The sequence below is a fragment of the Sparus aurata genome, chromosome 15 (genome assembly GCF_900880675.1).
Source record: "Sparus aurata chromosome 15, fSpaAur1.1, whole genome shotgun sequence".
Lineage (NCBI taxonomy): Eukaryota > Metazoa > Chordata > Actinopteri > Spariformes > Sparidae > Sparus > Sparus aurata.
In genome coordinates, this window is record NC_044201.1 from 12,136,345 (window position 1) to 12,154,534 (window position 18,190).

At 44.6% G+C, this 18,190-nt stretch overlaps 1 protein-coding gene and 1 long non-coding RNA gene across 24 annotated transcripts in view; one reads left to right on the plus strand and one right to left on the minus strand.

The window, feature by feature from the left end:
- tacc2 (transforming, acidic coiled-coil containing protein 2) overlaps positions 1–18,190 on the minus strand; it is a 58,157-nt gene that overhangs the window by 36,137 nt on the left and 3,830 nt on the right. For 18 of the 23 annotated variants that reach the window (XM_030442084.1, XM_030442073.1, XM_030442074.1 and 15 more), the window contains exon 2: positions 11,819–12,060. In XM_030442084.1, coding sequence (XP_030297944.1) covers positions 11,819–12,060 — 242 coding nt within the window. Of the gene's footprint in view, positions 1–1,562; positions 7,582–10,209; positions 10,318–11,818; positions 12,061–17,132; positions 17,202–17,936; positions 18,038–18,190 lie in introns of all 23 variants that reach the window. The other 5 variants (XR_003986949.1, XR_003986950.1, XR_003986951.1 and 2 more) reach the window with 4 other exon arrangements.
- On the plus strand, positions 6,023–11,820 carry LOC115596721 (uncharacterized). The gene is made up of 3 exons (XR_003986953.1): positions 6,023–6,114; positions 10,162–10,811; positions 11,627–11,820. It is a non-coding gene; the product is annotated as an uncharacterized LOC115596721 (long non-coding RNA).

Below are 18,190 nucleotides of genomic sequence, written 5' to 3' on the forward strand. Positions count from 1 at the left end.
GCAAGAGAAGAGGGGGTTGGGGGATTTGTTGTTTAGTTTACAGCACATGCACAAGGAATGACTGACACATGACAAATGTGTGTGTTTATGTGGGTGCGGGGGCTTGTGAGGGTGAAAGAGTGTGTGTGTGTGTGTGTGTGTGTGTGTGTGTGTGTGTGTGTGTGTGTGTGTGTGTGTGTGTGTGTGTGTGTGTCCATGTGTGTGTGCGCAATGAATACTCAAGGTACATGTGTGTGTTTGTGTTGTTGTTGTTGTTGTTGCATTGTGCTGATCTTTGTGCGAGAAAAGCCTCTTTCTTGCCCTGGAGAGCAGGGACGATGTCACAGCTGATGTCACCCTTTGAATATAAAGGCCCACATTAGTCCCATTAAACAGGCACAGTCATCTGACCGGCGCTCGAGTCAATACAAAGTGCAGCTCTGTGTTTACCTCCTCATTCATATTCATTGTCACACTGCTCTCTCTAATATCGCTCCAAACAAGTCCTGAACATGGCGTTACTGGAATGCTGTGATGAATAAAACACTGCAGAGATTTATGAATATTAAACAACTGAGAGCACAGACTTATAACTCTAGGGAATATTAGCAGAAATGAAGATATTATGGTTCTGATTCTTGTGACACTAACTCACAACAGACTACACGTGTGCCTTTTCTCTTTCTCGCTGTGAGGTACTTGAGCAGATGGCATGTGACAGCACGCTAACATCCTACTTTGTGTCACGCATGCAGGGGGAGCCCATGATGACCTCCACTGACCTTTGAAACACATGTACACACAAGTGTTTTTATCAACATCTGAACTCTTGTTTTTAAAGCATCAGTTCACCTAAAAGCGAAAAATTCAGTCATCGTCCACTTACCCCCACGGCGATGGAAAGTGGGGTGAAATTTCATAGTAATCAGAACATTTGTGGAGCTTCGCGGCAAAACAGTGCAACAGCATTCTCTCAGGTGGTTAGGGACTTGATTCAATAAAATTTGAATCCATGTCTCCGGAAGACCCAAGACCCCAACTGGTTTTAAAAGACGTTGTTTAAACCCTTGCAGTGAAATCACCATAGATAGGGCGCGTGTTATCGCTTTTAGCCTTGCAGCTACAGTGAAGAGTTTGGCTTTAAAAAGGGTGTCAATAATATCCTTTTTAATGACAAGCTGTAGAGAGCAATGTTATGTTTTTCTTTCAGGTTTTTTTTTTTTTTTGACAATTTACACTTTTTAAAGCCACTCCTCACTGTAGCTGCTAAGCTAAAAGCGTTAGTGTGCACCCCGTCTAAAGTGGGTCCACAAGTTTGATCCCACGTCAATGGTGTAAATAAACGTTTTAAATCAGTTTGGGGTCTCAGGGCTTCCGGAGACTTAGATTATGTTTTTTCTTTTTGTTTTTTTAAGGCAATGTCATAAAACTGTTTGGCTGTGTAGTTCCAGAAACGTTTTGTGGACTACGAAACTTCACCCAGTATAGATAATGATTGAATTTTCATTTTTGGGTGAACTTGTCCTATAAGAGTCCATTTTCTAAGGCATATGATAAATTCAAACACACACTCTTGTGTTTACCTGGAGGTCTCCACTCTGTTCTCCTGTTTACTCTGAGAATGGGAGGATGCAGCTTCTTTCAGAGCTTTTATCCAGTTTGTATCTGACTCTTGGGCTGTGGGTCCAGTTGCAGGACACTCTGACACTTGTTGAACAGGAGAGTTTTCTCGCGATCTTCCCTCACACTGGGAAGCAGCAACAGCGGGTTTTACTGCAATATCATCCTGGGAATTAGACGCCTGATCATGTGGTGCTGCTGGCTGGGGAGTCGAGGCAAAATCTTCCGTGCACTTTGACGAAGCAACAGATGGGACTGTGATAACGTCAGGAGTAGATTTTATCTGTTGTGTCATTTTCTGCTGCCTTAGAGGGACCAATCTTCCCATCAGAATGACAAACAGTAGTCCCAGTGTCTCTTTCGCAGAGGTCTGAAACTATAATTGATCCCAGGCAACCGTCTTTAGCAGACCCTGTTAGATTTACAACCTCTTGTTTTTCCCTCGCCTCATTGTTTACCCCTTTTATTTCATTTTGTCCCTTCCCCTGGCTGCTGGCTTTCTCTCTGTCTATAGCTGCTTTATCTTCCTTTGTGATCTCCTCTACATCAGGGCCTTTTATGGGTCTTTGTGCTACTGAGCTGCTTTGTGAGGCAGAGGTTATGCTGGAGCTTCGTGGCTCAAGAGGCTCGCGCACTGTATCCCGAATTTCACACTCCTCAGTTTCACTACTGTTGCGTTTAAGAGTCATGGCAGCACTGAAATCCTTTTCCACAGTTTCTGGTTGCCCAGCAGGATCTGGCAGAGTGTCGTATACTTTTGTATGAATTTCCTCAGCCTGGTTTGCTCTTTGAAAAACGTCTGTATGAATGTCATGATTATCTGTGCTGACCTTTGATGGAGTCTCACGTTCTTGTGATGCAGTCTCAACAGAGACAGCACTGTTCTCAGGTTTGTCTTGACAGGCAGCTGATAGATCACTTTTTTGCTGACCTTTACCGCCCAGATCACTCACAAACTTGATGCCTGGCGTTACATCTGTAGCTGACCCAACTGGCTCTAACCCGGGGCTTTTATTCTCATCCATCCCCTGTCTTGTCTCACCTACATGAGAGCAACGTGTTATTATCCCCACGTCAGCAGAGGCATTTCTCTCAGCAGCCCTTCCACTCAAATTTAAATCACCGGCAAGGTCAGACGGCACATAAACCCTGTCATGCCCCGGCGCATCTCGCGCTCCCTCGCCTTTCTCTAGACCTATCACTCGTTCATTGCCACTGCTGTCATCACCAGTCATGTCATCCCTGCTTCCTGACTGACACAAACTCCCAACAGAGCCGTCTCCTCCCTCTGCTACCCCTTTTATCACTGGAACCAGCGCCTGGACCCGCCTGACCTGACTGTCAGCCTTTCCTCCTCCCTCTAGACAGCCACCTGACATTTCCTCAGTGGGATGTCTGGATTCCAGACGCTGCTGCTGTTGCTCCTGTTGCCGAGCAAAACCGTTTGGATCTGGTGTGGACTGCGATTGGCTGAGAGCCACACTCAAATGTGGTGCCGGGTCCCTGTCAGAGCTGGGTTCCAGTGTTGCTGTTGGAGCTTGGCACAAACTCGCGTCATAAACAGTCTGAGGTTCACTACCAGACTCTACCTCAGCACTCATCATGTCCTCCGATGACCCTGTGGGTCTGTCAGGAGATAAGGAAGACATCTCTCTCTGACTTTCTCCTTCCTCCTTTATATCCTTCATTGTTGATTCAGATTTGTGTACTTTATGAGGTTTATGAGGTGGCTGCACGTCTTTAATTTCCTCTACAGTCTCTTTATCAGGCCCATGACTCTCTTGTGATGTTGTCTTTCCTGTCTGCTGCTTGCTGCTGTCTGCTGTTTCCTTTTGATTATCATTTCTCAATTCATCAAACAACACGGAGGTCCGATCTCCCATTCTGTGTTTCTCTTTGACATTGTCTTGTTCAATCTCATCAAGAGCCTCGTTGGTAGGCAGGTCAGGGCTGAGTGGGCAGCTGACATTAATGAGGTCATCCTTAATGGATCCTTCACAAATAACAGGTTTAATGGCAGTGGAGTCTGGATCAGTGTGAGATAGCGAAAATACATCATCAGATCCAGCCTTTGTATCAGGAGGCTGAGCTGGAAGGGAGAGATTTTCCTCTTTTGAAAGTGGAATATTTACATTATTAATCACAAAATTTCTATCCTCAAGTTTAGGACAAGTCTTATCTGCTTCAGCGCTGACATCTTCCTGTTTCAGGTCCTGTGCAAAAGACACGCCCCTGTTTTCGTTGGCATCCACGTCTCCGGAGACTTTGGTGATGTCACCATCAGCACCATGGTTTTCTGCCCGCTCAGGAAGAGAGACATCACAGTCAGTAATGAACTCCAAGTGACTCAACATTGGGCCAGGAGGCATCAGCACAAGAGTGGGATTACTAGCACACTGCTCGGTAACAGGAATCGACTGGTCGGAGGCTGTTCCTTCCTTTGTCAAATGGGCGGAGTGAGCTGTGGACCCCTCATCGGCTGTCACGGGATCTGCGGTAACTTGTCCACAAGGAGGTGTTTGATCTAACTGGCTAGGAGATAGATAATCAGGGTCACTAGGATTTGTCTGAAGAGAGGCTGTGCAGGTCAGACTGGGGTCAAGGTCAGTTGAGAGCTGCCCAACAGGTGACTCATCATTTGAAGGCTTGCGGGTAACATCTTTAGCTGGAAGCACAGAAGAATATGAGGAGAGAAGTTGGTTACCTTCTTTTCCTTCAAGAATGACAGTAGCATCCCCTATTAAAGGTAACTTATCTATCTCTTTCTCTTTTGACAGACATAGATTTACAATGCCCTTCTCTGTTTCCACCTCTTCAACTGATAGATGATCCGCCTCAGAGATGGCACTTCCTGCTGTTTGTGAAAGGACAAAACCTCCTTTATTATCAGTCTGATCCTTCTCATTAGGACACGGAAGTTGATTTGAGGAGGCCTTGTTGTCCACAGTGTTTGTCTCCAAGTTTTCGTTACCTGACTGACTTTTCTCAATGTTTTCCTTGGTATCTTTAGTCCCTTTATCTCCTTCAATCACTTGGACATCTTTCTTAGGATCTGTTAAGACAGCTGGGCTCGATATTGCTGCTTCGTCTTTTGCAGGAGCTGCATCTGAGGAGATTTCTGGCTTCTTCAAGCCGAGGAAGTCCGGGAAGGTGTAGCAGGCCTCGACAACAGGGTGATGCAAACTCTCATGTACAGTCAGCGGCGGCAAAGAGGCGCAGTCCATCGCCGTCATGTTCCTGAGATCCAAGGAGGAGCTCCCCTTTTGTTCGTCCGCAAAGTGAACTCTGTTGTTGCGTCTACTGCTGTCACATCCACCAGATCCAGACATAGCAGGGCTACCTCTACTGCTCTGGGTCTGGACTTTGAGTTCAGACGCACTCTCGGCTGTCCTGGCTTCTTTTTTGCTACTTTCAGGATGAACCTGTTGATAGTTGCTCGCTTGTTGCTCGACTGGGATTTGTTGTAAAGAAGTCTGAGGTGACACTGAAGACAGGAAGACTTGGCTGGAGTGTGCTGACTCTGTGATGGATGACTCCTCACGAGTGTGTCCAGAAGATTCTTCCCCTGAAATCAAATTCGGATTGAGATCAGCCCTTACCCCTCTGTTTGCACTGCTGGAGCTCTGTTCAGGGTAAGTGGGGAGAGGCGAAATTGCTGCGCCATGCTGCTCCTGGCATGGGTGAGAGAGACGGTCCTTTTCAGTGCAGATGCTCTCAGTGACGGCAGCTATCAGCTCACTCCAGCTCTGTGGCTTCAACTGTGACTCGGCAACATCGGTGGGCGGACACGTCTCAGTCTCAGCTGATGACACCCCACTAGCAGAGCCTTCTGGCTGGCTGAATGAACTGTGGTCGTTAGCCAGCCCTCCTTTCTTTTCCACCTCCTCTCCTCCTCCTCCTCCTCCTCCCCCCTCCGATCCCGCAGCACTGTGATCCTGACAATCAGGACCAGTGAGTAGCCCAAGGGGAGAAGTATTGATATACGCTTCTAACCGGAGTGGCTCCTTTTCTCTGGCTCCCTCTTCCGCTGGTGAGATCTCTGTGTCTGCACTGCGAATGGTTCTCTCTCCCGGTCCCTTCGTATCGGTCTCGGCCGAGTTGTGTGGCATTTTGCTGCTGCAGCTCTCCTCAGATGCAGCCTGTCCCTCTTTGGCTGAGAAAGCAAGTGAGCCTTTTGCCTGTGAACAGATTAATGAGAGCTGAGGAAGGCTGTCCAGGAGCCCTTCTTTCTCTCCGACTGCAGAGCTGAGGCACTTTTCTATTCCTCCCAAACCTTCCTCTCCTACTGCTTCTGCGATGGCTACAGTAGCCACTCTCTCCAATGAATCACTCCTCACGCTTTCTCCCTCTCCCTCGCTTTCTATCACTTCTGGCAACGTGGGTGTTGTCAGTGGCAACGCAGCAACTACCAGTAAAGCCTCTTCAAGGGCACTCTCCACGCCACTCTCTCCCACACAAGTTCGGCTCCTGGAGAGTGGGCTACGGTTCTCCTGTGCGAGTATCGCTGCCTCTGAGGTAACTATAGCCTCCTGTGTTTGTGCATCCGACCTCTTATCAGCGGCAGCATCTTGATTGATAACTGTGGTTTGGACATGTGTCACGGGTGTATTTTGGTCGTTGATGACACGTCCGGTAGCATGATGCTCCCGCTGCGGGGTTTCATCTGAACATTGATTCATGCCACATGGGGCCTCTGTATGGTTGCGGTTTTCTGACTGATGAGGCCTCTGAGGAAGAGCCTGGACGGACGCAGGTGAACAGGCCGAGTCGGTAAGATGATCCTGCCTGCTCTGAAAGGATGATAGCGGGGCGCTGGAGCTGGGCTTTCCCCCAGGAGTCAGCTGTTGCTGGAAGCCGAACCCATTATCAGACTGTTCCCTACAAATCACAGCCTGCGTGTCTGCCTGTGACATTGATTTGTCAGTATTTGCATTTGAATCAGTCTGATTTCCTGCTTTTATGAGAGACGCAGCCTCTGAATCACTTTCAGCTCGCACCGCTGTCTTCTCTCTCGGTTCAGTCTCTGCATTCTTCTCCATCTTTTTCTTTTTTCTCTGTCTCTTTTTTTCTTTCTTCTTTGCCTTTTTGTCCTGCTCAGCCCCTTTGTCACTCGGTGGCTTCATCCATTTGTCTGTTTTCCTCTCCTGGTCGTCCTCAGTGTGATTGTTTGCTCCCGTCTCCGTCTCTGATAATGCATCTTTATCCTTTAAATGAAGATGAATGCTCTCCGGTGTTTCATGAGTTTCAGCTTTGCAAACATTAACACTGGACTCATGACTATAATTTTCTTGCTTTATGTCTACAGTCTCTGTTATTGCCTCTGTGCCTTCCTCCTTAATCACTGTATTACAGTCTAGAGAGCCACTTCCCACAGTAGCTGCATCAGAACCAACATGATCGTCTCTCTGCTCAGTGAATGCGGCAACCTTTTGTGCTTCTTTAAATGAATCTGTTGTTGTTTCTAATTGTGTATACGTGGGTGTCTCCTTCTGCTTATCTGTCTCTGATTCTTTTTCTGGCTTCATCTCTGGACGTTTATCGAGGCTCTGTGGTGCCTTAATGTCACTCTCTGCTAACCCAGCACTATTCCCAGTGCCCAGTATGTAATTCCTAAAACTAAACACAACTGTATCCTTCTGAGTGTCTGCTGCCTCACTGTTTCCGTGTGTATTCTTGTTTCCATGGCCCCCGTTGCTATGTCCTGGCTGGGCTACGATTGGAGGCAGTGATGATGACTCACTGGACTTATTAACCATCACCTCTCTGGTTTTCTCTCCTACATTATTAAACGTCTCAGGCGTGGTGGAATTAGGTATGCCCAGTGAGGCCATTTGCTCTTCACATTCCTGGAAGGCCTCTTGGAGTTCTCGGTCGAGGAGCACAGACAGAGGAGGGGTCTGGGGTCGGACATCCGGGTAAGGTGTGGCAGCGGGCCGCGGTGAGGGCTGGGCGTCTGTGAGAACTGGGTCGCTGTCATGAGGCCTGAGATGAGGGTAGGGTGACAGAGTTAGGGATCTGGACTGGCAGGCAGACAGCTGGTCATTCCACGATGCCACCGAGCGAGCGACGCTATTGGCAGAACAGAAGCCCATGCTCTACGATTTGCACACACAACACACAACTGCGCTCAAGAAGGCTACTCAAAAAACCCCTTACAAGGTACAATACCAGTTGTTTATAAGCATATGCTGTTAATTACCATGCAGGTCTGTTCATACACACCAAAACACATGGTTTATTCAAGCTTTACAGCAGCCCAGCAACAAGCATTCAAACATAAGTTCCTTATTTTTAAGTGAAAACCTAATAATACAAACCAGTTTCATTCCAATAATTTGATAATAATTAGTTACTGAAATGTCTGCAGTACAATGACTATCTGAGAAATATCAGTATTGTCTGAAACCAGCATATCACTGTAATCATAGTTGGGACTATTATACAGTTGTACAGTGTTATTTACATTGATGTCTTTATTTTCATACGTTCACAACTGCTAAACCGCTCGTAGCGCTGACTGCCAATAGACTTCCCACACTGTTTCTTTCTGCTCTTTGTTCCACTGCATGTATTTATCCTGCTACACTGGTTACTATGTGAACAGGGAAATAGTTAGCCATTATCTTTATTTATATCTATATGCTCATATAACTGTCACACTGCTCTGTGCTGTCGGCCCAAAAACTCCCCATCGGCAGATAATCTCACTCCATTATTATGCTCTTTTCATCCGTGATTTTTCCAGCATGAGTGATGTTTGTGACTATGTTGTATTTGGCAACACTTTAAAATACCCATCATTACTAAATTGTACATTTCAAAGTTACTTAAACTTTAGTTTGTAGTTAAGTTCATTATCAACAAACAATTCAATGCTTTATAAACCATTCATTAAGCAACGGTTTATTGTAAAGTTGCAGATGATGCGTATGATACTTTGTAAATGGTTTATAAGGATTATTGGGATGGCCATCATAGAGTTGCTGCCTTTACAACTGCTTAAAATGGCTCATAAAGCATTTCATTGTTTGTAACTAAAGTTTAATTAACTATAAATCTACCATTTACTAATGATGGCTATTATAAAGTGCTAGCTTACTGGTATTTTTGCATTAAAATGTGTTCGGCTGTGTGAGATACATTTGTGTACGTGTGTCATGATAAATAAACAAACTGGAACTTGAATTATGTCCTGTATCTCTCATGCTTACATTTAAAGACTGAAGCTACAACAGCATGAATGTGACAATACTACTAGCAGACACTATTAAGAATTATGTAGCAGCATCCGTATACTGCAGTGTACGCCTACCACAAGGCTGATGTGTACTGTTGAAAAGTGCTCTAAAAAGTGTTTTAAAATAGCATATATGTAAAGGATAATGATTATAAACTGTATCTGTAAATGCAACATGAGCCACGTTACGTAATACGTCATAAAAGCCTTTTGATGTTCCCTTAATAGAAAAGGGAAGTTAATCAATCATGTCATCACATAAATGCGCTCATACAACAAATCCTGCCTCATGAATCAGATATCAAAGCGGTGACTCTGCCTTCCAAAACGCTCCCTGAACTACACAGCGCGCATTAAAATCATTCCTTTTAACAAGTCGGCTCACTTTGTGCCAGTCACTTGTAACTGCTGAGTCACTGTTTAGCCTTCAGCCGGCAGCAGTGCATGAAGATGCTGTGAACCCATCTTAATCTTTAATCCCCTCTGAGTGTATGGATCCTCCGTCATTATTTGGTTATGAAATGCCCTGCTGAACTCCCACTGGCCTTATTCGAAGACAAGCAGGAGCCACGATGACAAAAGTCTTTGTTCCAGTCCAGATGTGAATAAATGACGTGAGACATGTTGTGATTGGTTAATACAGTCTTGCACGATTGCTCCGTAAAGACTCAGTCATTTCTTTGTACACAACCTCTGCCCACGTTACTTACTCACCTCACAGACCTGCCCCTCAAGCCTGCGTCTTATTCACTCGGCACTCCCTTTTTAAAGGCTGAGCAGAAAAACAGAGTAAACTGTTTGCAGCCGGCAGAGTTTCTATACGCGACAAGCTCCGGCCTGCCTTATCTACCTGAGGCTGAAAAGACCAGGTGCTTCTTGAGGGGGTTGCCTTCTAACGCTGTGTATGACCAAAAGTAAAGCATCATTATACAAGACAAAAAAGTAGATGTAGCGCTTTAACTGAGTAATTAACAATTAGTTCCCCTAATTTTAAATTCATATTTTTTACAAGTCAGCATCAAGCAATAGAAATGATACCGCTGCAATGAGGCAGGTTGTCAGAGTTCTCAGGCAAATAAGAGCGATTTTATGCCAGAACGTCAGGCAACACGGAAGGCAGCACATGAAGTCAGTCAAAAGTCTGCAGATAATTCACCCAAGCATGAAAAAAACTGTGACCACACCTCAAAACAAGGCTGCTTAGACAGGCAACACCCACACAGATATCATCACACATCACAGGGGCAAGTTAGAAACATTTAACCATCCTGTTGTCTTTCTGTTCCACTCCATGCTCCCCTGGTTTTACTCTATATCATCAGCAGACGCCCCCCACTATCCCCCACCATCATGCTGAGTTCTTCATGTGGTACCTTGTATCTAGAACCACCAGTGGTCGGCTGACCTCCGTGCGATGCTGCAGGCCCGCCAGCAGGGGGTTCACCTGCTCATGTTTCCTCTCACCTGAGCTAGTGTGAGTTCTGCTGACACAAACCCACACCCCCACACGCACACAGACATTCACACGCGCAACAAATCCATATCAGAGTAACTTTCACCTTGACTGAATTCATTCATACAAACTCATTCAGATCTGTTACCTTACAGCCACAACTCAAGCAAAATGAACATACAATACATTATTATACTGTAATTCAACAATATGCCATTTTTAATGATGAACCTGCATCTTCTAGTGAATGCTGATGCATGGGAAATAGCCTAGGTACTATTGCCATTATGTGTGACAGACTGCTTATTGTAAACATACTTAAGTGAGTGAGAAAGAGCAAGAAACTAGAGCTACTCACAACATCTAAAGCTAGTCAAAGTGTTATTGTCTGTATATTTGTTAACCCTGCATTCTCCTTTCTTTGCCTCTCACCAAGTGCATGCTGGGAAAGCCTCCGGGTCCTCCATTACCCTCAACGGGAATGAACAAGTGTAAAAACTAGATGAGCTAGAGGTAGATCAGGTAATGTGTCCGTCTACTACAACTCAAAATCCCTTGTTGGTTTCAGTGTTTCTTTATAACTGACTCACTTTGTTAATAGACAACACTGAACTATGCAGGATTTTGCTAAAGAAAGAAAGTAACAAAGGCTTTCTTTACCCACCAGAAGAGTGTGTCTGCAGAGACCCTGCCCTCTGTCTGTATTTTCATATCTTTAGTATTTTGCTGTGTTTAGGGTTAAACTCACTGATTATGGAGCAAGGTAATTGACTGTTGAGTCTCATTCCCAGGCTCTCCAAAACAGACGACAAATCCGGCATTTTGAGGCGGCTAGTCTCTATTAGCTAGTAGAAAAAAGGGGACTGTTGGGCCTTGGCGGAGGCACGCGCTCTACCAAGTGCCATTCTAGTTCATCAGGAATTTGGCACTCGAGGAAAAAATGCTCATTCTCTTCGTGCAGACTGTGTGGTTGTGGTTTGACAGAGCTGGGTCGCATTTTGATCCAACTATTGCTGAACTCTGGTGTCTAGAAGTATGCGACGTCACCTTCTCTCTGCTGAGCCCTGCCAACTTTAAATCAAGCGAGGATGAAAACTCAAATGCAGACATCTCTCATGTGAAATAGTCAAAACTGTTCCAACTGCGTGAGAAAACTGTGGGATCATGCCATAATAAGAAGCTGGTTGGCAAAAATTGGTTGTTCGAGGCCTTTAACACTGGTTACGCTAGCACACAGTGTATATTTGGCATTTTGTGTGATCAGGTTATTGTCTATGTAATGAAGAGAAGCTAGAATAACTACTGTTTCGACTTTCCGTGCTCTATTTCCTTTTCAGGAAGTAGAAGAAGAATGCAAACTGGGGTTATCAACATGATTCACACTTCCTCGGAACTGTAAGAAGCCAACGAAAGCCAAGTCCACAACGTGTCTCTCTACTGTCTGAGGCATCAAGCTTCATCTTGACACGAGGAGTGAAACTGTGAAAACTGTGTTGGTGTGTAAATGTGTGTGTGACCAGCCAACTTACCCCAGCGAGGACTCCCAGATGTTGAGCTCACTGCTGAAGTCTAGGCTGGGCAGAAGGTCGTGAGGAAACTCCAAGTCATCCTCCTTGTCCTCCTCCTCGCCAGCTGCACTCCTGCTCTCCTCCACCCCGGTGATAACTGGGACGTCTGGGAGAACTGGTTGGGACAGCAGACTCTGCTGGCTGGTGGAGGCCTCAGTCAGCAGCGTCCTCTCGTCTCTCGGGGTTGAACTCTCAGCTTCAGCCTGCGGGACAGTGAAGTATTATTGTCTCTGATAGATGAGTGTTTACTTAAACAAGTGTGAGCACGCTGCGGGCAAACACAGGGACGACTGGGGGTTTAAAGCTCAAAGCCAAACATCACGAACAAATAACTCCACCCATGCGTTAAACTATTAAGTGTAGGTTGTGTAGTAATGCACAGGTCGCTTTGGTCTTCCACTCAAGCACCTAATTTTTTGTCTGTCAACCTGCTTCTCTATTTCTATTCCTGAGATTCAAGGGTTATTTATGCATTAGCCTCAAATGTATGCCAGGCTAAGTGCATCAGCCTAATCTCTGTATGATCATTGCAGGCTGCTGTTTTCTACTTCACCAGGAAGTCTGCTCTCTTAGTTTTCCCAGGCTGTCAAAAAGAATTGTACCCAGCGACTAATCATTAAATGTAAACCAGTTCTGCTGGACTGTGACAAGCACAATCATACATGTGGTTTAATCATTGTCTAGAGTAGATAACTCAGATTTCCAATCTTTAACTCTCTCCTTTATCTCAAGTAAATAATTAAGATGTCCCTTGATCCAAGCCAGTCACTCTCTGAATCAACCTGAAGAGATTTGCATTCAAAATGCGACTTAATCCGGCTTGAAACCTCATGTGCGGACACAACATGGAGCACTTGGCCTCGGCTGTTTTCCCTTTTCTGTTTGACAGATGGACAGAGTCCAACCACAGCCACACACCACAACACTTGGCTGTGGCATCGCGTTGCAGCAACACTGCCCTCACAACACACAACATTCAAACTGTGTGATGGAATTTCTCCCACATAGTCTGCCCTTAGTTTAGAGAAGGAAAGGTTTCCCTTATTTTTCTACCGCTCAGACATAAACTGAGGTGAATGCAGGTGCAGGTGGACAAATGTGCACTTGGACAGACACATATAAACATGTGCAGCTGTATAACCTCTAACACTCAGAGTGTCTGACCGGGACATGTGAACATGAGCTGTTTCTTACAGAGAGGTTCTGTTTTCAGTGAGTTAGGATGTGAGTACAGAAGGATACAACACCACTGTAGTGGAGCTCTCCACTGCTGAGATTTAGAATTGAATCTGGTCATTCATTATTTATGAAGCACGAGTAGACAGCATGGCTGCACACAAGCAAGGGTGACTATCATGACAAGCTGAAATGACGAGCAAATCAATTCTTTACACAATTTTGCAGACAAATATATTTATATTTATGCTTTCTCTATTAAACTCTTGCATTGCTGTTTATGGCTGAATCTATTTTGCTCATTTAAAGGTAAAGTATGTGGGATTTTCACCTAAAAACGTTCTAAAATAACCCGTCTCAGTGTTAACTCATGACCCAGTGGAGGTGTGTGGCAGTGTTTCAGACCCTGCCTTCTAACTCTATTTTCCTTTTTTCTCAGCATTTAGATTTTTGAGTGTCATTTCTAGGTCGACAAATACTGATGCTATGGGTCGACGCGCGGCAAAGCAACTATATCTTTCCAGGACTGTTTATTACGCCTGGTTTGTTAACAAGCAAGTAACCAACAAATCCTGCGAAGCCTGCCTTTAAGTTTTTAATATGCAAACTAAAGGAACATGTTATCTCTGTTTTCATGAGTGAATAAACAAACTGACCTTAAAGGACAAAACAGTTTCATAAGGAAAGTTTGTAACATCACCTTTCTGAGTTTTTTAAATTTCTTACACACTGCCCCTTTAACTGGATGCGGATGCTGGAGACAGATGACCAAGTAAAGCTGTGTGTGAGTCACTGACCTCACCTGTGTGACCACAACAAAAAAGCCTCCGTTGCGTGACATAATCGAGCACAAATGGAGGATCTCTTGTGTTACTCACACGCAAATCCCGACTGTGCCTTTAAAACTGTCAAAACTGCAAACCGTGCGCCCTCTCTTTCTCTCTCCCCGCATCAGTGTGCGCAGAGCTGAAAGCCACATTAGGTTATTTTTAAACTTACTAATTTAGACTTTTCTTGCAGACCAAAAAAAAAAAAAACAGAACATAAAACACATCAGAGATGTCACTCTGAATGCCAGTGATCTCACTACTGCTGTGAAATAATTCTTCCACACCTTAACCGGTCACACAAGCAGAGATGAACCCACTGTTCTCATGACGGAGCTGTGTGTTGACGTGATCTTGGGGTTTCCTGTTTCCTGCCAGAGCTCTCACCTTGAACACCATCCACCGAAATCAACTCAAAAAACAGCGTGCGTGTCCAAGTGTACAGCCGCTGTTCCCTACATTCTTGTGAAGATGCTGGTGGAAAGAGCAATGCCCACGCTTCAGTGTAGATTGAGCTCGGCACATGAGGCTCTGTCTGTTATTAATTAACCCACAGGAACAAAACAGAAAAAAGCAAGCTGTGGTTGCCTGGCTACTTGTCCAGCAGTCAGTAAAAGTGATCCTCACTGTTAATGCAATGAGGCAGAGCCCGTGTGCTAACACAACTGTAATGCTTCACACATGACTGTGGGAAACAAGAACAGGAGCCCCCCCTCACACAAACATTACACAAACCCATCCACTCTTTCTAGCCCTCCAAGTTTCACCCCACCATCCCTGTGTTGCACTTACCCAGCAGCCCGCTGTGCTCCTCCACTGTGCTGAAGGTGACTCTACAGTACAGTGCAGCTCCTCTGCTACCCTGCTACCTTGCTCGCTGCACAGGCGGCCTCTGCAGGGCTCAGTGTTTTGAAGGGGCCAGAGGACGACACAAACATGCTGCAACACATGCTGCTGCTGCTGACGCTCCCTCTCTGTACTGACTCAGCTAACTTCCTCCTCCTCCTCCTCCTCCTCCTCCTCCACAGCCCTGTCCTGTCCTCTCCTGCTGCTGCCGCTCCCCTGTTAAATTTCCATGAGCCTCCTCAAACTCCTGCAGTGTGTGTGTGTGTGTGTGTGGAGTCTAGAAACACTACACTACCACGCACTGATAAACACAAAGCTTGCTGCTGGTGGGACTGACTGACTTGACTGGGCTGGCCACAGGGAAGTGCTGAGACTGAGACACTCCTCCCCCTCTAATGTACACTCTTTCCACTCAGCTCTCTTTCTATTCCCTCCTACTCCTCCTCCTCCTCCTCAGTCTCCCTTCCCTCTTTTTTCTTTCTCCCCTTTTTCCCTATCCACTCCTGCCCTCCCTCCTCAGTCCGGTTGCACAGGCTGACAGTGCCTCTGCAGGTGAACACTGGGAATCAGGCCAAGGGTCGGGCCTGCAGTGACCCCCCTGAGTGGGGATCAGGTTACACTCCAAGAAGCTTTGGTTATATTCAGACACACAACATCCTCCTGCATTACAGAAGCTCCCACTTCACTCAATTTTGACCTCTCAGTGTTGCTAAGGTCTGACATCACCAGGACACGGCAGTGTTTTACTAACATGCCAGGAAAAGAAAAAGTATCATTTTATAATGTTAAATATAGATGTTATTGTTAAAACAAGATATTTCCACATTACTATGTCATACAAATGTATCACATGATAACAACACACCTTTCTTGTTGCAACAATGTACTATTTATATTTCTTGTAAGATGAAACGTTTTTAAAAGTTTTAAAAATAACTTTTATGTCTACGATGACACCAGCGCACTGAAGCAACAAACTTCACTGGGAATATAATGATTTTAAACAATCCCAAGGATCTTTTTCTGCATTATAAGTTTTATATCAGCGCATGTCAGGCAACACGTGAACCACTGCAAATACTGTTATCTGTTAGGGGCAAATATCAGTCAGCCAATAAAGTATAACCACAGGGCTGTGCCAATTATAGCGTGAGAGGTTCTGTGTTATAACAATATGTATTATGAGTTGAAATGTTTTATGTTATAACAAGATAAAAAAAAAAAGTACAACAAGAAAAGTTTCCTGTTATAACATGATAAGTTTGTATTTCACAATAAAATGAAATCATCTTGCTATAACAAAGAAGTTACTTAAGAACACAATACTGATCAATTTCTTTCTTTTTTTGAAATGTTTCATGTTATAACAAGATAAAAACATTGAACAATTGCTTGATACGTTTTTATTTCGAATAAATATGAGAATATCTTAAATGTTCTCATTATAATGCCACACTGATGGATATTTCTTCTCCTGGTATGGCAGCAATAGACCTTCCACACCAGTACAACTGGACATGACAGCACCTTTTCCTTGACACTTAACTAACAAACACTCCTGGCATGATCACATGTGATCCTTTAGACCAACAGCTGTCAAGTGTGCTGTGGTAGTAAATGTCAACCTTGACTGATCCTCTCTGGATATTACACCAACCACAATATAAGCCTCATCTCACGTGGATTTTTCTGACCTTTCTGATTTTTGTCCTCTCCTGACAAACCATCAGACATGGTATGAATACACCAAATATATCACAAAGCTACAAAACCAGATGTGGGTAGTAAAAAGCGTTGCATTTACGAGGAATCACAAGCCTCGGGATGCATTTCCAAATGTTGAACACGTTTGATTACAATAACAAAAAGGACTCAAAAAGAACCACAGCTAACAAGATCAACACAGCGTAAAACACACGCTGACACAAATGTAGAAGGTATAATAAGGTTTGAATGTTCATATTTACCATTACTCTTTGGAAGTCAGAGCTAAAGTATGATTTTCTTGATTGTTATGCTAAAAGTTGGGATGATTGGGACATCCTGCTTTGTCATGATATTGTTATCCGAACTTTGACTCTTTTGCTCTTACATCAGTCCAGTTTGCTTGCAACCAGATGCAGTTGGACATCCTGGTATTTGCATTCGCATTTGACAAAAATGAATAAATCTTTTTTCTGATACACTGAATATAGTAGTAGTATGGTTATTGGAACACAGCATAAGTCTGGGCCCCTCAGTTAAATGACACTCTCCGGTTCTGAGTTTCAGTATAACAACAGCAAGGAGGAGCGAATATTGTGTATTTTCGATGCACACTACTGAGCCCTATGACAAAAATGACTCTTTTTAAAGTTTCATGTTCGCATTGGGATACTCAGGCTCACACTCACACACTTTCACACACACATGCACAAATATTGTACCTGTGAGTAGTCATTTTGATTTTCCTGAGGTGGAAACAGAACAACATTTTCTGGAGTGCCCTCTTCTGGCTGTAATGGGGAATGAAAGAGTTCAACAAGAGATCTTATAGAGAAAAAAAAAACCCTCCTGTACTACAGCATCATTGGTGGTGTGCACTGAGAACAAGTCACAGTTGTTTTTAAGGCCAAGGTAAGAATGTTAAACCCACACCACAATCACAGCTAGTGAGGGTTTTCAGTCTATAGCTCAGAGACAAATGTTTATGTTAATCCTATTAAGATAATCCCAAATTCCACTGCTGAAGTTCTCCAGTCACATGGAAATGGTGGTTTTTCTTCATAGCTGTCTTTTTTTTTTTTTTTTTGCAACTGCTGTGACAAAGTACACAATTACAGCAAAATAATGCTTGAAACAGGTTCATTGCAACAGCAATTCTACATGCAATCTGGAGGCATACATAAAGTTATGGCCCTCCAACCATTAAAGGAATGATGGATTTTATAAGATGCATTAAAGCAAAAGCTCGGAAGTATCAGGGTGTGCAGCAGTAATGGTATCCATCTCTGTTCTTCCCCTGTTAACCACGAACTAGAACAAGACATGTTATCTAAGTGCTTATTAGACAAGCCTCAATTAAACATGGGAATGTACACAAAGTCCAGATCTCCGTGCACATCCCATGTGTTTTACTGAAGCCAGCAGTTAGTAATTAAGCGCGTAAGTGTTAGTTTTGTAAGTCCTCCGTGCACCAAAATAGTTCAAGGCATGTATGGCAGCACGGAGGGCGGCGAGCTTGCCCTTACCGACGCCTCAGTTGTGCTGTTCTCGTTCCCCATGGCTCAGCCAGCTGCAGGGCCACGACTGCCCAAACCAGCAGCCTCTCACATCAGCCGGCTGAAAGACACTAGCACAGAAGGACCATCAGCACACGACCGTTCGCAGACCCACACAGAGCGAACAGGGGATCTGTGGTCCCCTCGGTGGTCACACACTCATGCCCTGCAGGATTAGAGGTCTGTGGTATGAGGTTGAACAAGCAGGGAGGGAGAATGGTAAG